Here is a 21,407-nt window from a genome sequence, read left to right as displayed (position 1 = left end):
TGCTTGACCCCTTCTATGGCTACTGTGTTTCCTCCCTAGTCCCTTTGTTTTTAAAAGTTGAAAAAGCTGGAGCCAGAACAATAGGATAGCAGGTGGGGTGTTTGCCTTGCATGCCACCCACCTGGTTTTGACCCCTAGTATCTCATATGGTTCCCCAAGCCTGCTAGGAGTAATTTCTGAGCATAGAGCTGAGAGTAACCCCTGAGCACTGTCAACTGTGGCCCAAAAACAAAATCAAAAATAATTGAAAGAGGCTCAGAGAAAATATTTCAAGGGCTGGAGTCATGCCTTACCTGCTGGAGCCCTGAGTTCACTTTCCAGCATGGCATGGCCCCCTCCAGCTCTGAGCTAGAGACAGCCTCTCAAAGCCATCAAATGTAGTCCCCAAACAAACGTGAAATCCAACATTGAAAAAGAACAGTCCAAAGAACTCCTTTATTTTCTCCACCAAATCCCTCAACCCTTCAAATGTACCATCTGTTACTGTCAATCTCTGTGTCTCACACATAGACGCAGACACACACACAAACACACACACACACACACACATACATACATACATACACGTGTTCATACACACTTAGGTGCTTTTAAATTCTTTTCTGTCTGCTGTTTTTCTCAGCTGCTCAGAAGTAGGTCATAACAATGCCATTCTCTCACCCATAGCATGTGGGTGTTAGTTTACCCCACGTCACATTCCCCTGAAGAATGAATCTGTAGCCAGGAAGTCACTGCCCCATTGCTCTTCAACCCTGGAATCGGCTTCAATTCTGCTAACTGGGTTCCGGTCCTGTCTGCATTTCTACAGTCTAAGAACATTCATTGCATTTGCTTGTCCTGCCTCCCAGGTCTCTTATCTGCAGGAATTCCATGCTCGGAACAAATCGAGACCTTTGTTGGGGGCATAGAGACAGCTGCATGCGTTGAGTGCATGCTTTGCATGTCAGAGGTCTGGTTCGATCCCTGGCACCACCTGGTCCCCCCAATAAGTACCAGGAGTGACCCCTGAGTGCTAAGCTGGAAGTAGATCCTGAGTACCACTGAGCATGGTCCAATGCCCCCCAACCCAAGAAAAACAGAATATGGACCTTTTAATCCTTCACTTTCTGAGGGGACCCTGGGTGTGGCTGGACCATATCAGAACAAGGTTAGGCTAGCTCTGTCCCTGTTTTCTCTCCTGAACCCTTGCCAGTATTTCCTTCATGTTTGATTTGGTCCAAGGGAGAGATACTTACACCAAGTCAATTTACGGATCCACATCACATCTCAGCTTTACCAGCCCTGGAGGGTCCCCAGGTTTGCTGCCAGCCTGTGCCTTTCTCTTTCCATCCTTCCTTCCACTTACCAGGTGGCACAAGGAGCTATTTCTTCCTCCCCTGTTTATCTTCCTGGATGCTGTTTTTGGTTTTGGTTTTGGTGAGGGGAATTCTGGAAGGTATTTTTTGTTTTAGGTTTTGGGGCCATACCCAGGATGCTCAGCAGTTACTCCAGGCTCTATGCTCAAGGTCATTCCTGGCAGTGCTCAGGAGACCCTATGGGATGCCAGGGATGGAACATGGGTTGGCTATGTGCAAGACAAATGCCCTCCTGATGTGCTATTGCTCTAGCCCCTTGGATGTTGTTTTATTCAGGGGAGTGTCCTCTGCTCTTTACATATTTAGGTATAATTGTCCCAGATTTGGCTCTTGGGGTGTTTTCAGAAGAGCCTGTTTCCTTCCTCTCTATTCCAACACCCTTTCAATGATTCCTTCCTCCCAAGCAAAAACAAAACAAAACGAAATACTTGGGTCTGGTACCATCTTGAACTTTCTTTGCCCTGACTATGGAATCAGCTATTTCTCCCAGTGTGGACCCTGATCCTATTTTGCAGGGGCGATGGGGTTAAGCAATACCTTACTCCTGATACATTCAGAAGTTAATCCTGGCAGGCTTGGGACCCTATGGGATGCTGAGGATCCCTTTGTCTGCCAAGTGCAACAAACGCCCCTTCCCACTGTGCGATCACTCCTGACCCTGTTCTTTTGAGTGTAGAAAGACAATTGGGAAGTGTATGATAATTGGGACATGTATAAAGATAATTGGGAAGATAAGAATCAGGCTTGCAGTGACTGCCAAGCTACCTTGAGCCTATGTGCTTCCTAGGTAAGCAAAGAACTTTCTGTCTCTCTCTTTCTTTTCTGTTTTGTTTTGCTTTTTGGGCTCCACTGGGTGCTGCAGATGGGTTATTCCTAACATGCCCTCAGAAATCACTCCCTCTCCCATTGTACTATCCAGTCCCTCTATCTTTCCTTTTATCCTTTCTTTCTTCCATTATCTCTCACTCCTGAATTCACATCAATACTCTCAAGTCCCTAAGTGTCCTTCACCTACATATCCTTCCCATTGCCATATTCCCAGCACTTTTCCCAACAGCACCCAACCTATTTGTTCTAACCAAGTCTCTTTCTGCCTATTCTCACTCTGCCTGAAGTCTCCCATCACCACAGCCACCTCCTCCTCTGACCTTCCATGGCTCTGCATGTCCAGGACTCTGCAGCCATCCAATCCCACAGCCTCACTCCTTTGACCCCTGGCCAAACCACATGCTCTGGGAAAGGAACTCCACAACAGAATCCATCAGAGCCAGGGTTTGGATTTCCATTTGGCCTTGTTCTAGCTAAGACCCAGTGCCTCCTCTGGAGCTAACCATGTTGGCCCATAGCTTCTGTTCTTCAGGGCTTTCTCCCTTGCAGCAGATTTGTTCTTGGAAGTTTTGTTCATTAGACCCTCACAAAAACATTCAAAGCCAATGCTGTTGTTTTTCTCCTCATTGACGAAAAAATGCAGTGCAGGGAGCTGAAGTCCAAAGCCATCTGGTGAGAAGTGGAGGCGGGTGGAACACGAAGTCTAACCCCAGCCTGGCCTTCCAGCCTGTTCTTTCTTCTCCCTTCACCCCAGCACTTGTAAATTCATTGTCAGAAGAACACCTGTGACTTTTGCCATGGAGGTCACAGACATTTGCCCCAATATTATTATTATTATTATTATTATTATTATTATTATTATTATTATTATTATTTGGTTTTGGGGGTCACACCTGGCAGTGCTCAGGGGTTACTCCTGGCTTTAGGCTCAGAAATCGCCCGTGGCAAGCACAGAGGACCATATGGGATGCCAGGATTCGAACCACCGTCCTTCTGCATGAAAGGCAAACACCTTACCTCCATGCTATCTCTCCAGCCCCTGCCCCATTATTTTGTTCAAAGAGCTTTTAGAATTGGTGGACTTGCTTGGCTGAACTCACCTTCCTGCAAATCACAGTGACTAAATCTAGACAGAAGAAAAGAGCCAGTTCTTGGTTTGACATGATAGCACAGAGGGGAGGGTGTTTGTCTTGCATGCAGCCTGAGTTCATCCCATAGAGTCCCCTTAGCCTGCTAGGCATCATTTCTGAGCACAGAGCCAGTAGTAACCCCTGAATGCCAGCGGGTTTGGCCAAAAATAAAACAAAACACTAAATAAAACAAAACAAAAAAAAAAAAAAACAAATAAAGGGGGGACAGTTCCCTGTGAGGTCCCAGGGAGTTACCCAACAAACAGGAGCTGGTGGGAACCAGGCCTGCTCTGGAGAACAGAAGGCAGGAAAGCGGGTCTGGGCCTTGTGACATTGAGGGATAGGGGGATTAAGGAAGGGAACTTTCTAATACAAAAGGGGGGTGCGAAAGGGACAGGAAGCTATACCCTCTCAGTGGTATCAGCTTGGAACTGACAGAGCCCAAAAGATAAAGGGGCATCCTGGAGCCACTGAGGGGGTGAGCCCGTCTCCCCAAACCAGCAGGTGTTTTAAAAGAGAAAATGGGATTCCAGAAATACTTTCTCTCTCTCTCAACACACACACACACACACACACACACACACACTCTTAATACATGTAAAACCAGCAGCTCAAGTACACTGAGCCAGCAACACTTCCCCAAGAGGAATACAGAAGGTGTAGAGATCTCTGGCAGGTCTGAGGATGGGGCCCCAGACTGTGGAGATGCTGGGACCCCCTGCTGGGTGACAGGCTTAATGTAATCCCAGATAATATTCGTCAGAATTTTGTTTTGTTTGGGTTGTTTTGGTTTGGGTTTGGGGGTCACATTCTGTGGTGCTCAGGGGTTACTCCTGGCTCTGTGCTCAGAAATGACACCTCTCAGGCTCGGGGGACCACATGAGATGCCGGGGATCGAACTTGGGTTGGCTATATGCAAAGCTGATGCCCTACGTCTGTGCTATCATTTTGATCCCTCAGCAGAGTTTTGGGCCTGGAGAGATTGGACAACATTCAAGTGCTTTCTTTGCACATGGCTCGAGCAGGATTTTACTTGCCAGGATGATCCCTGAGTTCAGAGCCAGGGATAAACCCTCAGTTGGATGTGGCCCCAAAAACAAATAAAAAAAAAATCAGCAGACTGTGTGTGTGTGTGTGTGTGTGTGTGTGTGTGTGTAATTTGATTTATTTCTTTATTTTATTTGTTTTGTTTGCTTTTGAGTCACACCTGGCATGCTCAGGGATTCCTCCTGGCTCTTCGCTCAGGAATCACACCTGGCAGTTTTAGAGGACCATATGGAATACTGAGGATTGTACCTGGATCGCCTAGCCTCATACAAGGCAAACACCCTTCCCACTTGCTATCTTGATTTTCTTATTTTTGTTTGTTTTTGGGTCATACCTGGTGTTGCTCAGGGGCTACTTTTGGCTCTGCACTCAGAAATCACTCCTGGCAGGCATGGGGGCCATATGGGATACTGGGAAATAGAACCGGGGTCCTTCCTGTATTGGCCTCGTGCAAGGCAAATGCCCTACTGCTGTGCTGTTGCTCCGGCCCCTTGATTTATTTCTTAAACTGATTTAATTGCCATGGATTACAAGTTAGGAGGTTATTCATGGTTGAGTTTCAGGCATAGAGTGACCGACCAACCAGGTGCCAGTCCTTCTCCCTCAGGCCCCTCCATCCACCAAGACCACGTTTTCCCTCCATCCCCCCAACCTGTCTCTATGGCAGCAGTTTTTCTTTTTTCTTTCTTCCTTTTAGGCAATGTGGTTTCCAGCCGACCTTTTAAAGAGAAGTTGGAAGGCCGATTAAGAAAGCAAATATATAATGAGACTCAAAGATGTAGAATAACACAGTATTCTCTGTGTGGTAGAAGCCTTATACTTGCCACATAAAGCTCATCCCAAGGTGTTAAGAGAGTACTAAGCGAGCTAAGGTGGAGTACCTGATGTACAGGGAACCATGTATGGTACAGGGTAGTACTGAGACAATCTGTACTACACAAAGCTTATGGTATATGGGTACAGGGTACTTCTGAGAGAGTTTGTACACCACAGAGCTAATGGTGTACAAGTTTGTACTCCACAAAGCTAATGGTGTACTAAGGGAGTATGTGCTCCTCCAGAGCTAATGGTATATGAGTATGTACTCCACAGAGCTCATGGTATACAGGTACAGAGAAGTACTGAGAGTATGTTATCCTCTAGAGGTACTTGATATAATACTGATAGAGTAAGTCTTCCTCCAAAGCTAACGGTACACAGGTACTTCATAGTATTGATCAAGTATGTCCTCCTCCAGAGTTAATGGTGTTATGCAGCTCAACTTCCAGCTCACTGCTTCTGTCCTCAGCAGTTGTTAATCTGCTAGTGAGGCTTTCCAGTGAGTTTCATTTCATATACCAAGTTTTTCAGTCCTGATATTTCTGTTTGAAGTTTTCTCATTTCTGCTTTTATATCCTCTTAAGTCTTAAGGGCTGTTTGTTCTGTGGTTTCTTTAAGTTCTTTGAACAGCCTTAACATTTCCACTCTAAACTCCTGATCAAAGAGGCTCTATAGGCTGACATTACCATAGTTGAGTCTTCAGAATTGTTCCTTCTTCACTCACTAGGTGTGGTGGGGGTTCTGCATTGGTTTGTTGTTTTTTAGTTGGGTTTTTTTTTCATTGCAACCTTTGTAGAATGGTGATGCTTTTTAATGTGTTGTAGTGGGGCTCCTTGAAGAGAAGAAATGTGTAGCTTCAGAGCAAAGCAGAGTGGCTACAGTCTTGCCTGGACTCACTCACTTCAGTTTAGTTCAAATGGTGCTGTTTCCAGCTGCAGGGTGATATTGAGAGAGTATGTACTCATCAGAGATCGTGGTGTGGAGGTACACAGTGGTATTAACAGAGAGTATGTACTCCACAGAGCTAATAATGGTATACAGGATTAGGGTGGTATTGACAGAGCAGGGATCAATAGGACAAAGCTAGAGTTCAGAACCAGATCTAACCTAATATGGACCAATTTATTTGGCAGAGTATAGCCCTTTGGGGAAAATAAGCCAGTGCCCAGTGAGGAATCATAGTTGATCATAGTCATCACAGTTGTCCCCTAACGGCAGGATGCACTCTGGGAAGAACATCGTGGGTGGTTCCATCATTTTGCGAATGTCACAGGCATTGTTGTGGAGACTTAGAGGGTTTTGCCTACCACTGTCTCTACTAGATTTGGGACCACCATAGGCAGCCAATTACCTACTGGAACATTGTCATGCAGCACAGGAGAGAACATTGACCTCTACCTCACACCAAGCTGATCCCCAACCTAAAAATAAAAGATGAAACTCTAAAATGTACCTAAGAAAACAGACTCTCTTCATGGCGGACACATCTCTAAAGCAGGACACAGAACACACTCATTATAATAGCAAATGTTTACATACAACCTTTATCCAGAGACAATGATAAGGAAATAATCATAGGCATAGTACAAACTGGGAGAAAAAGGCCATAAAGTACATGCAAAGTCCTTTTATTTAAAACCTCCCAAACTCAATAATAAAAAGTCAACACTGAAGAATGGACACTGGAATACTGCCAGGTATGGGCCCTATTTAAAAAAACAAATAGACTGGACTGAAACAATAGTACAGTGGGAAGGGCACTTGCCTTGTACACAGACAACCCGGGTTCATTCCCCAGCATCCCATAGTGTCCCCTGAGCACTGCCAGGAGTAATTCCTGAGTTCAGAGCTAGGAGTTATTCCTTGAGCATCACTGGGTGGGACCCTACAACTAAAAAATAGTAAAAAAAAAAAATTTATTTTAAAAGGACCAAGGATTTTAGAAATTCTTCACAAGGAGAAAAATTATACATGGAATATACCCAGTTAACAGATAAAAATGGTCTTAGTTTCATCAGTTATCAGAGATGAAAGCTAAAGATACAATAAGATACTTTATACTCCATCAATGGCTCATATTAACAGGAATTATTAAAGCATTTGTTGGAGAAAATATAATATAGTAGCTGGTTCATGTATCAATGGGAAAATAAAAAACAGAGGGGCTGGAGAGATAGCATGGAGCTACAGCATTTGCCTTGAATGCAGAAGGACGGTGGTTCGAATCCCGGCATCCTATATAATCCCCTGAGCCTGTCAGGAGCAACTCCTGAGAGCTGCCAGGTGTGACCCCCCCCCCAAAAAAAAAGAAAAGAAAAGAAAAGAAAATACAAAACAGAATACTCTTAGCAACTGTTTATAACCTTAAATCTACACCTATCTTTGAACCATTAATCTCAGTCCAGAGTATTTATTCAAAGGAAATGATAAACGTGTACCCAGGAAAAAGCCCAAACAGTAATATTTGTGATGAGATCTGTTGACAATAGTGAGAAGAGATAATCAAGTATCCAACAGAATGAATGTGAAGAGTCCTGTTGAGATAAATTTACAAAATAGAATATTATTTTCACCAATGGTGGCGCAGTGATAGGACATTTGCCTTGCACACTGCGGCTGACCTAGGATGGACCATGGTTCGATCCCCCAGCGTCTCATATTGGTCCCCCAAGCCAGAGTGATATCTGAGCATAGAGCCAGCATAGAGAGTAACCCCTGAGCACCACCGGTGTGGCCCAAAAACCATAAACAAAAAGTTCCTACGATAGGCCTATCTCTGTGTATAACAATATGGATGAATCCCAGCTACATTGGGTGATAAAATCTGAACACAAAATATGTCTTCAGGGATTCCTTTGATAGAAAGTTCTGGAACAAACACAACATATTTGCAGCATAGAAAAAAAAAACCCACTTACCTGGAAGCAGGGGAGTGGGCAGTTGATTGAGAAGGACATGCAAGAACTTTGATCATCTGGGGAAATGTGTGTCTTTAAATTCTATCCTCATATTGTGAAATCACCCACACACACTGTATTTCCAACCCCAGGTGGATGGATCTAAAGCAGGTAGCCCCAAAGAATTAATAAACCAAGCCAGTCAGGAGAGAGTCATGGAGTCAGTGGCTTCTCCCTTGTGGTTTCTCCCAGCACTAAAACAAAATGACTTTTCTTTATCTCCCAGTACAAAAATCCACCAGGTGGTGAGGGTAGAGTGAGACCCAGGTGGGCTTTTACATATCAAAGGGATAGGTTTATAGGAAAGAGGAAGATGGGGGAGCACCTTTGTTTTGAGTTAATAGCTGGGTGTCATCTTACATGTGTCCTCTGGTATGTGGTTTACACAGGGGTCCATGAGTGCTCCATGTGATTTTACTATGTGTTTCTTCTCAGAAGACCATGGGGGTGATGAGATGTTGAAGAGATGCTAAGGAAGCTAGCACACAGAAGGGTCCACCTATGGTGGTGCGGTGATGGTATGGCTTGGTGATGCCTTGGCTTGGTGGTGATTGGGCATTGTTGTTCAGTTTGGTGAGAATGAAATTCTCTCTTGTTCTTTGGCTAAGGGACATTAAAATTATAAAGGGTCTATCATATACCCGGTGGTGCTCAGGGCTCACTCCTAGTTCTGCACTAAGGGATCACATCTGGCCAGAACAGTCTATCAGATGGGATGCTGGGGGTCAGAGTGAAATTCTGGCCTCAGTGTTTCTTCCCAGCCTGACCTCTCCAACTTATCTGAAATAGCCTGTGTTGGTCATTAGAGAGAGCCTTGGGGTCTGAAGGGTGTGGCACCCAGATCAAAACAGTTAAAACCCTCCCAGGAGACCCCCATTTCCAGAGCCATCCCTGAATGTGCTCCTCTCCCCCTCTCCCAGGAGGTCATTGCCTCCATCCTGCTGAGCGGCCGCATCGGCCCCAACATCCAGCTGGCTGAATGCTACGGGCTGAGGCTGAAGCACATGAAGTCAGATGAGACGCACTGGCTGCACCCGCTGATGACAGTAGGCGAGGTGCAGGACAAGTATGAGTGTCTGCACGTGGAGGCAGAGTGGAGGTACTGGTCCCTGAAAACCTTCTGGAAATCACCAGAAGTTTTAGGTTAGAAGTTTTAGGTTTAGAAGTTTTAGGCTTAGCGCCCCCACTCCTACCCCAGGCAGCGCCCACATGCATGTTCTGGTCTCTGAATGTGGCTCAGTGGTGGAGCACTGGCTATGTGTGTTGAGGACCTGGGTGTTACCTCCCCCTCAGCAATACTACCACCCCCCAGAAAGAGTGAAGAGGAGGAAAAGTAGGCAGAGGAGAAAGAGAAGGATGATTAGGGAGAAGGAAGAGGAGGAGAATTTGCTGTCAGCCAAAATGTGGGTATTTGCTGAAACCTGATGTGGACTGAGCACCGGTCCCCCCACACCCATGCAACTGGACAGACCTATAGGGTCCCCCTATCCCAAGACAGGTTCACTCCCTGACAGTGACTTTATTGGGGAATGAGTACCAGACTGGGAGGAAGGAGAGCAGGAACCTATGGGGAGGAAGAGAGTCAATGGGAGGAATTAGATTGGAGATAAGGAGTGTTCCCACCGCCACTGCCCCTACCCTCTCTTATGCCTGTCCTCTGTGCCTTTGGCCCAACCTCAGAGGAAGGGACAGGACGGGCAGGTCCCAGGTGGGTGGTCTCCCATGGTCAGTCCTAGATGCACCCGCTCCCATACTGACCCAAAGGGGTTGAACTTGCCTTCCAGGTACGACCTTCAGATCCGCTACCTGCCTGAGGACTTCCTGGAGAGTCTGAAGGAGGACAGGACCACGCTGCTCTACTATTACCAGCAGGTTGGTCCAGTACCCTCAATGCCTGGAGTGGGGCAACTAGGCTGGCTCCTGCGGGCAACATCTCAGTCTGGCACCAGCCCTGCCCCCAAACTATCATTAGCCCCGCCCCCAGTTCCTAGCCCCACCCACTCCAGCATTAGCCACGCCTCCAGGCCCCAGGCCTGCCCCAAGCCTAGCCTCAGCCCAACCCCAAATTTCAACCACGCCCCACCCATCATAAACCCTGCCCCCAATTTCCAACCACACCTTTCCAACATAAGCCTCGCCCCAATTTCCAACCAAGTTCCTGGCATTAGTCCCACCCCAGCTTAGGTCATGCCCCCAAACTCCCAGCCCCTCCTCAACCCAGTATCCTCTCCACCCCAGTTCCCAGTCATGCCCCAGTCCCTAGCCACGGCCTTGGCCCCAAGACCAGTCCAGCTCCCCACAGGCATGCCTCATTCCTGGCCTTTCAGGGCTCTTGGGACTTTTCTGGGCACTGGGAGTGCTGCAGGGCGCAGGCCTGGTTTGGGAGGACCTGGCCCTGCGGGAAGTCCTGTCCCCTTCTCCCTTCAGAGACAATGCGTCCATTGCATAGGACAGCAACAGGGATGGACCCACGTGGTCAGACTATTCAGAAACCAGACACAGTCCAGTGACTTGTGGGCTGTTGGAGGCCGAGTCACTGAGAGCATTGTGTTGCTTCCTGGGACCGGGAGCGGGGTCAGGTTGGGGACCAGGTCACCACCCCCCAACCTGGGCTTGGGGCACAGATCTGAGAGCCTCCTACCACCTACCTACCCTCCTTCTGCCCCCAGAGGACCCTCTCTCTCCATAGGCCAGCACAGGAGGGTGTCCTGTCCCTGAGGGGGGTACAGGATGGGGTCGGGGCAGTCTGTCAGGCAGGGGCCACACAGGCTGACTCACTGGCTGCCCCCAGCTCCGGAATGACTACATGCAGCGTTATGCCAGCAAAGTGAGCGAGGGAATGGCACTGCAGCTCGGCTGTCTGGAGCTCAGGTACGCAGGGGCTGCATGAATGGTGGGGTGGGGGTGATTCACTCCTGCTGGTGTCCCCATCCTCTCCCGAACCCAGCCAGCATCTTTTCTTCTGACCCACTGTCTTCCATCCCTATGGGCAGAGGGCAGAGATCTATTCTGTCGTGTCATTTCTCCAGCCTCATCTCAGGATGAGTTTAAAGTCAAAGTTTACTCTGTGTGTGTGTGTGTGTGTGTGTGTGTGTGTGTGTGTGTGTGTGTGTGTGTGTGTGTAAAACTCTTGGCTCCATTTCTAAGCTCAGCCTCCCAGCAACCCAGGGACAAATTCCTGTTTGCTCAGCAAACCATCCATTGTCACCTGACCTAGACGGCCTGATAGAAACAGTACACAGCTGTATTCTCTGGAAACCCAACCAAAGTTTAAAGAGTTTCCTCAGTTTAAAGAAGCCTTGAGGGTCAGAACAGTAGTACAGTGCGTCGGTTGCTTGCACACAGCCAGACTGGACTACATATGGTCCCCAAGTACTGCCAAGAGTGATCCCTGAGTGCAGAGCCAGGACTGAGTCCTGAGCACTGCCCTGAGTAACTCTCTAAAAAAAAAAAAAATCATAATAAAAGTTTAAAAAGAAGAGGCCAGAGAGGCACAGTGGTCGGTTTGCCTTGAAAGCGGCTGATCTAGGACTGATGTTGGTTTGAATCCCGACATTCCATATGGTCCCCCATGCCTGCCAGGAGAGATTTCTGAGTGCAGAGCTAGGACTAATCCTTGAGTGCTGCCAGGTGTGACCCCCCCAAAAAAAATTAAAAAGCAGTTATGTGAGATAGGAGAGAGATGGTGTGGGCAGAAGGCGGGGGCTTAGCCAAAAGCCCTTACAGTGCCATCACCCATCCAGCTTCAGGGTGCTGCTTACTGGCACTATGCTCCCGAGTGCCTGGTTCCAACCCAGGTGCAATAAGGCAGAAGAGCACTGAGGAAGAGCCAAGGAAACCAAATCGATACCTGCTCTGTCCCTGGGAGTATCCATACCTGAGAGTTATTTCTCTGCGTAGCAGAAGGTGCTGTGGTGACTTTATGACCCTTGGAGACATAAACGCATCGGTGCCTCTGAAAAACTGACAGGGCTGGCGGCATCAGAACTTACTCACCACGTGTTCTAATTCATTCCCTGCATTTTCCTCAGAGGGTTTTTGATTGTTTGGGCCCTGAAGATCCAACCCAGAGCTCACGTGTGCCAGGCAAAGTGGTCTCCCACCAAGTCATCTCCAGCTGTTTCTCTGTTCCTACACTTTATTTTCTAGAGCACATCTCGGGCTTATGGCATAATCGAAAAAGTCCATGTTAGCAGATCTCATCAGTGGACTTCCTGCTGGAGCATTTCCCAAGTTTCAGAAAAACTGAGAGCAAGGTCCACATTCCCCCGCTCCCCACAGGCAGGCACCCCCACATCACACCTCCACCCCATGGACTTGGGTTTGTTTTTTTTTTTTGGGGGGGGGGTTTGGGCCACACCCGGCATTGCTCAGGGGTTAATCCTGGCTGTCTGCTCAGAAATAGCTCTTGGCAGGCACAGGGGGCCATATGGGACACCGGGATTCGAACCAACCACCTTTGGTCCTGGATCGGCTGCTTGCAAGGCAAACGCCACTGTGCTATCTCTCCGGGCCCGGACTTGGTTTTTTATTGGTGGTGGTGGTAGTGTTTTGATCACACCCAGTGATGCCCAGGGGTTACTCGTGGTTCCGTGCTCAGAAATTACTTCTGGGAGGCTTGGGGGACCCTATGGGATGCTGGGGATAGAACCTGGGTCAGCCTCGTACAAGGCAAATGTCCTCCCTGCTGTGCTATCACTCTAGCTTCCATGGAACATGTTTTACAAATCCCATTCCCCACCCAGGTATCTGGGCAGACGAAAAAGGACAAGGACATTCATTTTGATAGGGACACGGAATCACATTCACTGGTCTGGCCTCCTCTGTTGAGCTGGGCCATCACACACACACACCCCAACTCCACCAACACCCATCTGTCTTTCTTATCTCCCACATTTGGCCTTTTTCAAAGATACAGAACTAACTAACTAAGATACAGAACCATCGATTGATTAGATGTGCCCCCTGCAGCCAGAGTCTATCCCCGACCTCCTCTCAACCCACCCTCCAACTCCATGTGTGTGGCAGTGTGAAATCCAGCGCCCACCTGCTTAGTTTGAGACATCAGGTATCCCAGCCACCCCATTTCCCTGAGACAGTAGAAATCTTTGCCCACCCCCTATAGAACACCAGAATCGACACCCAGGTGAGCTGCTCGGTGACTGGTAATAAGAAAAAATGAGGTCTCACTCTGCAGCTTCCAGGACCTCTGTCACCGGATCAGTGCTGGCCAAGAGTCCAGAGTCCTGTTTGGGGAAAGAAGCCTTTTAGTTGTTGCATCCCAACAACCCCTGGGTACCTATGTAGATGCTCTATTGACCCCTGGTGGTGGCTGAACAAAATTGTAGGACTGAGCTGGGAAAGCAAACACTGGGAACTGGGGGTTGGGGGGGTGCCTTAAGAGCGGCTGAGTCAGTTGGGGCGCAGCCCAGAAGACCAGGACTGCCAGTTCCCCCAGCAATGTTCCAGAGCTCCCCGCAGGAGTAGCAGGCAGATGGGGCACAGATGGCAGCCCACTGGACCCAGAACACCTTTGCCCCAGGAACATGGGTACTGAGGCATGCCGGGGTAGGGGGTAGGCGGGTGTAACTGGATCCTGAGAGACAGGGCCACACTCCACATCGTCTCCAAGGCCCCTTCCTTAGAAAACTTTTTTCTCTACCACTATCCCATCTTTCTGTGATTTTATCTGCACTTTATTTTATCTGGAGACTAGGGTTGAAGCCATACCTGGCAGTACACAGGGCTCTGTCCTGGGAGGCTCAGGGAAGCAATATCGGGTACAGGGGAAGAAAGCTGGGTAGGCTGCATGCAAGACAAGTGCCCAAACCCCTGTGCTATCTCTGAAAACACCCAGAATCCCTTGATGGGATTGATCTATCTCTCTGGCCATGAAACTCCCCAGGCAGGTGAGGTAAGGGAGGGACACTGAATTATTTTGTAGAGCCCACAGTAGACCCCACAACCTATTTAGTCTTAATCAAAAACTGCTCCAGAGTCAGAATCTCACTGTGTTTTCTTTCTTGAAGAGAGAAATCCTTAAAACTGTGTTTCTCAACCCTTTTCCTACCACAGCCCCCTTCTGACCTTGTTTCTTTCTGTAGCACCCCTACCTTACTGATCAGCCTTCCAGTTTACTGCCATGGCCCCCGTGGAGGATCCTGGGGACCCACAAAAAACATGTAGCCCCTTTTGAGAAACAGCCTCAAGGAATGGTTTATTTAAAAAACAAAAAACAAAAAACAACCAGCCACCCCCATGATGGTGAGAGTAGGAGTCACCTTTTTGGGGAGGACTGGAACATGCCCAGCAATGCCCGGAGGTTACTTCCAGCTCTGTTTTCAGGAGTTGGGAGACATATGGGTTGTTGGAGTTTGAACCTGAGTTGACTACTTGGAAGGCACGTGCCTTCCCTGCTATACTGTTGCTCCAGCCCCTAGTAAGAGATCACTATTTGGGTGGGGTGGGGGGGCACAACTGGTGACACTCAGGGGTCACTCCTGGCTATGCGTTAGAAATTGCTCCTGGCTTGGGGGACTGTATGGGACGTGGAGGGATCTAACCGCAGTCTGTCCTATGTCAACGCATGCAAAGCAAACGCCCTACTGCTTGCATCATCGCTCCAGCACAGCACACTGGATATTTCAGAGACATGAAATATCCATGAGTGAGCTGAGCAGTCAGAATCAAAAGCAGCCTTCAAGCTGGGGTCACCAGAGGGACACTCTGAGGTTGGCTACTGAGACCTTTGCTTGTAAGGGCCCTAGTGAGGCCCCTCATTCACCTGCACCCCAGCCAGCACTGTCTCTCTCTGCTCAGTACTTTTTAGAGATTTTCACCAACTTGCTTCCTGCCTCTCCAGGGGGTCACCACAGCAGGTAGAAAAAGGGGTTTCTGAGGTTGTGGGGGTACTGAGGGCAGCCCCCTCCCCTCCCTGCTGTCTCTCTCTCTCTAGGCGGTTCTTCAAGGACATGCCCCACAATGCACTTGACAAAAAGTCCAACTTCGAGCTGCTGGAGTAAGTGCCGGGACACCCCTGCGCCACACACACACACACACACACACACTCTCTCTCTCTCTCTCTCTCTCTCTCTCTCTCTCTCTCTCTCTCTCTCTCTCTCTCTCTCTCTCTCTCTCTCTCTCTCTCTCTCACTCACTCACTCACGTCACTCTTCCCATGTCCTAGACCAGTGGGGGGAATTCCTGAATCCCTGTGCCCCACCTCTCCTTCCACAGCTATTGGGTCAGGGGAGCTGTGCTGGGCTGGGGAACGGCATTGCACACACTCCTTTCTCCCCTCCTTTCAGGAAAGAGGTGGGGCTCGACCTGTTTTTCCCCAAACAGATGCAGGAGAACTTAAAGGTGAGCACAGCAGGACATTCAACAAATCCCTAGTGCGCTCCCTCGGGACCCCAACGCCAAAAGGCCAAAAAAGGGGGGGTGCTAGGACCTAGATTCCCCAGAGAGAGGGATATCTGCTGCCAGAAAATAAAAACTCCTGGGCCCAGAAGTCCAGACACCTGCCCCCAAGGGCCTGTGCTTTGGGGAGGAGGTGGCTACAGAAGTCACAGGGGTAGGGTGCAGACAGACTGGTGAGGTTTCCAAGAATGTGGGGGAGACCCGCCTAGAGCACTCCCCCCGCCTGCCTCTCTTCCCGCAGCCCAAGCAGTTCCGAAAGATGATCCAACAGACGTTCCAGCAGTATGCCTCACTGCGGGAGGAAGAGTGTGTCATGAAGTTCTTCAACACGCTGGCAGGCTTCGCCAGCATTGACCAGGAGACCTACCGCTGCGAACTCATTGTGAGGCCCCTCCCAGGCCCTGCCAGGCCCCGCCCCACTCTCAGGGCCCCACCACTCTTTGGCACTGCCCCAGCTCAGCCCCCGCCCCTTATGGGGTTGCCCTGCCCAGTCCCTGCTGAACCATGCCCTTTGCTAGGATAGTGCTGTCTAGTCCTGCCCCTTACTGGGACTGCCTTCCTCAAGCCCCTGGGCTGTCCTCAGGCTGTGCCCTAACAGGTGGGAGGGGAACTCCCCCTGCAGACCTGAGACCCACTCCCACCTGAGGCTCTGATCTGCTTTAATTCCTAAACCCAGTCCAGCAATCCTGTCCAAAAAACTGCAGTGAAAAAGTTTCACTTGGTATCACAGCATAAAATTGCATAGGCGTCCGGCAGGGAGAAGAAAAACGTGTGTGGTGGGGTTTGCAGAGGAGCTGGGCTGGGCCCACAGTGCTCTCTCCCCTTCTTTTTCAGCAAGGGTGGAACATCACAGTGGACCTGGTCATTGGCCCCAAAGGCATCCGCCAGCTGACGAGCCCGGATGCAAAGGTGAGTGGTGGAGTGTCCACTCTGGTGTCCCTGCCGCTGCCCCCTGGATAGAGAAGGTGAGGGGGTGTCACTGGGATAGGAGAAAGGAAACGGTGTTGTGATTGCTCTCCTGGTCTCTAAAGACCAGGACTGCTCCTCCACTGCAAGGGGGGCCACAGAGAACCAGGAGCGCTGGGTCCTGCCTGGCCCCTGTGTCCCACTCTGGCATAGGATATGACCTTGAGCATCTCCATCTTCTGCCAAGTGAAGGCCTGAAAATGGCTGATCCTTATGGTCTCCTTTATCTTTTATTTTCTTTGCTGAGAGAGAGAGAGAGAGAGAGAGAGAGAGAGAGAGAGAGAGAGAGAGAGAGAGAGAGAGAGAGAGAGAGAGAGAGGAGACTGTGCTTCTTGCAACTTTTTTTTTGCTGCATGGGGGGGGGGAGAGAGAAGAGAGAGAGAGACTCATGTTTCTTGCAACTCTTTTGCTGTATCTGGGGGGGGAGAGAGAGAAGAGAAGAGAAACGTGTGCTTCTTGTAACTTTTTTGCTGCATCTGGGCAAGGAGAAAGAGAGGCAGAGAGAGAGAGAGAGAGAGAGAGAGAGAGAAAGAGAGAGAGAGAGAGAGAGAGAGAGAGAGAGAGAGAGAGACTCATGCTTCTTGAAACAACCCCCCCCTCCACACTGACTGGACTGAAGGACCCTCTCCCCCACCAACAGCCCACCTGCCTGGCCGAGTTCAAGCAGATCAAGTCCATCCGGTCCCTGCCGCTGGAGGAGGGTCAGGCCTTACTGCAGCTGAGCATTGAAGGGGCCCCCCAGGTGAGACCATCCCCAAAACACAAGGGCTACAGGCTGTAGGTTGGGAGTCCCCATCAGGACAAGCTCTATGATCTTGTTTTAAAACTTCTTAGGGATCTTATTTCCAAACACCGTACAGAAGTTGGCCTGGGACATGTTCCAGGCAGCAGTGAGGCCCTGAGTTTGATCTTCGCCTCTCCTGGCCTCCGTCCGCAGCACTGCTGCATGGGTTGGCCCCTATTTTTTGAAGTGCCCCTTCTTTTTAAACAAGGCACCAAGAAGATGATATAGCATAAGGAGAAAAGACCAGGAAGAGTGGCAGTTTTCAGGTTAATCATATTTGGAGCAAATAACGGTGACCAGAATCAAATCAACGACTACTATGAACCAGACAGAAGAGGCTCAGGCCTTAGTGGAAAGATGAATCAGAATTTTGGGGGTGCAGGCCTCTCCCTAGCTTCACAATCTCACCCTACTCCTGGCCTCCTACCTCTCTGGTTTCTCCCTTTACTTAGGGACCAGCTAGACTCAAGACATAGCTTTGCTTTTCCAGAACCAAATAAGTGTTAAATAGGGTCAGAGAGATGGGAAACAGTTGGGGCACTTGGCTTGATGCTGCCAACCCAAGTACCCAGATTAAATCCCTAGCACTTCATAGGGTCCTCCAAACACCACCAGGAGCGCCCCTTGAGCACAGAGCCATGAGTAACCCTTCAGCACTGCAGGGTATGGCCCAGAAGTCAAAAATCAAACAAGAATCTTGGTAGAGATAGAGTTAGTGGGACTGTGACTGACAGAGTGGCCCCTAGGTCCCCCTGGGCTAGGCTCCCTGGCAAGGCAGACTTGAGCCGTGGATGTCCTTGTCCACAGCCCTTGTCCATCAAGACGCCCTCCATGGCTGAGGTCTGAAAATATGGCAGACCTCATAGATGGTTACTGCCGGCTGCAGGTGAGAGCAGCTGGGCTCCCTCATCCACCATCCAAGGAAAGGTGCGTAACCAGGATGGGTACGGGGCGAGGCAAGGGGAGGCAAGTCACTGGAGTGCCGATGAGGGGTTCCCCGCCCCTCCAACCCGTCCCATTGTTTGGGCGTCATGGAGAAGGTGAAAGGCCCAAGTGCTGGAAGCCATGGGAACAGACTGGCTAGAATTGTGTGTGTGTGTGTGTGTGTGTGTGTGTGTGTGTGTGTGTGTGTGTGTGTGTGTGTGTGTGTAATTTTCATATTGTATATGTGCTGTGCATTTGTTTGGTGTTGATGTGTGCATGTGTTTTAGAGTGCAGGAGGGGTAGGGTATATGATTGTGTATAGTATGGTGTTTGTATGTGCTATGTGTTGGTATGTGGTGTTTGTGTGTGTTGTGTGAGGTATAAGCTGCGTATCTGGTGTCTGTCGTGTCTGTCTGTGAGGTGGAGGAGGCTTCTGCATTCTCCTTCTATAGAGCAGTTGGGGGGATCAGGCTAGAAAGGTTCAATGGAAGGGGGAGGGTGCCCCAGCAGGACCCCATGTTTTCCTCGGTCTCTGCAGATGGTGAGAAGCGGACCAGCCTGCCCACAGATCCCCATTGCTCGTGAGTTCCCTGTCCTCCCGTTCTGTGACTGCCCCTGCCCATTCTTTCTAGACCCCCTAAGATAAAGGAGCTCTGCTTCCCACTTTCCTGATGCCTTTTCTCCCAAGAATTCTCCTGAGTAATTGGCGGGGGGTCTGAGTCCTGAGGTCACACCAGGCTGGTAGAGTTGGGGGGCAGCTCTGACCCATGCTCAGAGGGGGGCTACACTGGGTGGGTGAGGGCAGGGCTGTGGAGCTCACTGTAGGCTGCTGCCTCTCCCCACACAGAGACCTGGAAAGCCCCCCGCGCGCTCACACTCTGTCGAGAGCTGCAGCATTGGTGAGCTTTGGGGCTTATGGACCCCCAAAACCATCCCCACCCGGAGTCTCTCTCAGTGCCGGGTGCCCCGGAACAGGGCAGATAGACACGGACCTGGGTAGGACACAACTCTCAGTTCTGAAGACATGATGTTCAGATCACAGCAGGGCACTGCTGCCCGTGTTGGGGACAGCTTGGTGCTCTTGGGCTTAAGATACCATGAATCCCTGTCCCAGGAGAGCCTAGCCTACACCCAGGCTTGCCCAGGGCTTTAGCCCCAAGTACTGACTCTCTGGGGGGTCAGAGACTCAACACTCAGATTTGGAGGTCCACTGGCATTCAAATCACAGCAGGCTGAACCCCCAGGGGTTATGTGGAAGTGGGACCCCTTGTGCATCTATCTGTTCATCTCGCAGAGAGGAAGTGGGAGAGAGACCCATGAACAGTGACCAGGGTCCTGGGAACTAGGGCTGCTTTGACACCTGGGACAGCTTGGAGTATCACCTGGCATCCCTGGTTTCGTGGGAGGGACAGTTCTTGGTGCCCGTGTGCTGCGGGCTGCTTGCCAATGTGCTCTCGCTGTCATTGCAGAGTCGGACATTTATGCAGAGATTCCTGATGAGACCTTACGAAGGCCAGGAGGTAGGACCTGAACTTAAGGTCTCAGGGGATCTTGGCTGTCCTGTGCAGTGAAGGCCACCCTTGTCCCTTCAGCCCCACAGTGCCACTCTGCATGGGCAGTGAATCCTCACATGCACATGGGCACCACAGTGGAAAGCCCAGGGTTCTGGGATGGCAGACCCATCCAGAAACCTTTTTTTCTGCCCAGTACCAGGGACTGGCTGAGCTGAGGGGACCAGTAGGGTTCAGTGGTGTTTGGTTCCCTCCATCTGTGCAGGCCTGGAGTACGGTGTTGCCCGGGAGGACGTGGTTCTGAACCGAATTCTCGGGGAAGGCTTCTTTGGGGAGGTCTACGACGGGGTCTACACAAACCACGTGAGTTCCCCTCTCCTGTCAGATGAGATATGAGCTAGGCTATGGAATGTTCTGGAGCCTTCTAGAATGTTTGGTCTGAGCCATGAAGGATTGTCACTTGTCATTTACAGCCTAGATGAAATGTGCAGGGAGCATTTCCCAGGATAAGCAGGGTCAGGGGTAGCGCATGGGGAAAGAGGAGTGTGTGTCCTGAAAACAGTTGGAGGCGGACAGGTTCTTTCTTTTTTGTGTTTGAGCCAGAGCAACCCCCCACCCCCGCCGAAAAGGCAAAAATGGGGACCTGGGAGTGAACATGGAACCAATAATACAGGGAAGGAGCTGGCAATAGCTGAACTCACGCCACACACACCTTCTGGCCAAGTGGGAGGTGCTTTGCATCATCTTCAATGTCTCCATCTGGCTGGACAGGGGCTAGAACTCTCAGAACCCAGGAGTCCTTCCAATTCCCGTAGCCACTTGTGATGTTGCCCCTGCATTGGGACTATGGGATGCAAATGGTGCCAGGTGCACCCCAACCCTGCACCCACCTCTTTGCAGCAAGGGGAGAAAGTGCACGTGGCTGTGAAGACCTGTAAGAAGGATTGCACCCAGGATAACAAGGAGAAGTTCATGAGCGAGGCAGGTGGGTGCAAGGGCATTGGGGAGGGGGGGGAGGCTGGGGGATGTGCCTGGACATGGGGGAAGACCCACAGGACTCCATTCCATGGCTCCTTAGCCTTCAACCCCTCACTGCCATCCCCTTATTTCAGTGATCATGAAAAAGCTGGACCACCCGCACATCGTGAAGCTCATCGGCATCATCGAGGAAGAGCCCATCTGGATTGTGATGGAGCTGTACACCCATGGAGAGGTGAGCTTGGCTGAACCCAGAGGAGCAGGCTCGAGGGATGTAGCTGGATTTAGCTGAAACTATTGTCAAGTGCTCAAAGGCTTGATCAACTTGTAGGTCCCACCCAGCTGCCTATGGCATGCCTAGCCAAAAAGCCATATCACCAGCCACCGGATCCATTCCCTGTTCCTTCCTCCTTCCCCCTCGCCTCTTCCTATCACCACTACCCTAGGGTCACTCCACTTGCAGCCAGGCTGGTGGGGCCTAATGGCACCTTTCTCCCCACAGCTGGGCCACTACTTGGAGAGGAACAAGAGCTCCCTGAAGGTGCTCACGCTGGTCCTGTACTCACTGCAGGTCTGCAAGGCCATGGCCTACCTAGAGAGTGTCAACTGTGTGCACCGGTGAGGATGTGGCCTGGGGCATGGCTGGGGTCGGCAATGTCAGGGGACGTGACCTGGGAGAAAGTGCTGTC

The 21,407-nt window shown here is 50.2% G+C and overlaps 1 protein-coding gene across 1 annotated transcript in view; it reads left to right on the top strand.

The window, feature by feature from the left end:
• Window positions 1-21,407, top strand: part of PTK2B (protein tyrosine kinase 2 beta) — a 93,597-nt gene that overhangs the window by 60,185 nt on the left and 12,005 nt on the right. The window contains 18 exon segments of the mRNA XM_049771439.1: window positions 9,057-9,235; window positions 9,921-10,008; window positions 10,928-11,007; window positions 15,092-15,154; window positions 15,444-15,498; window positions 15,797-15,937; window positions 16,390-16,464; window positions 17,162-17,263; window positions 18,113-18,145; window positions 18,147-18,194; window positions 18,196-18,232; window positions 18,768-18,814; window positions 19,089-19,128; window positions 19,699-19,749; window positions 20,006-20,103; window positions 20,641-20,725; window positions 20,853-20,953; window positions 21,221-21,336. Of these exon segments, the coding sequence (XP_049627396.1) occupies window positions 9,057-9,235; window positions 9,921-10,008; window positions 10,928-11,007; window positions 15,092-15,154; window positions 15,444-15,498; window positions 15,797-15,937; window positions 16,390-16,464; window positions 17,162-17,263; window positions 18,113-18,145; window positions 18,147-18,194; window positions 18,196-18,232; window positions 18,768-18,814; window positions 19,089-19,128; window positions 19,699-19,749; window positions 20,006-20,103; window positions 20,641-20,725; window positions 20,853-20,953; window positions 21,221-21,336 (1,439 nt within the window).

The sequence above is a fragment of the Suncus etruscus genome, chromosome 4, assembly GCF_024139225.1.
Source record: "Suncus etruscus isolate mSunEtr1 chromosome 4, mSunEtr1.pri.cur, whole genome shotgun sequence".
In the NCBI taxonomy this organism is placed as follows: Eukaryota; Metazoa; Chordata; class Mammalia; order Eulipotyphla; family Soricidae; genus Suncus; species Suncus etruscus.
Note: the sequence above shows the minus strand (reverse complement) of the source record. Positions and strands in the feature narration are given on the sequence as shown.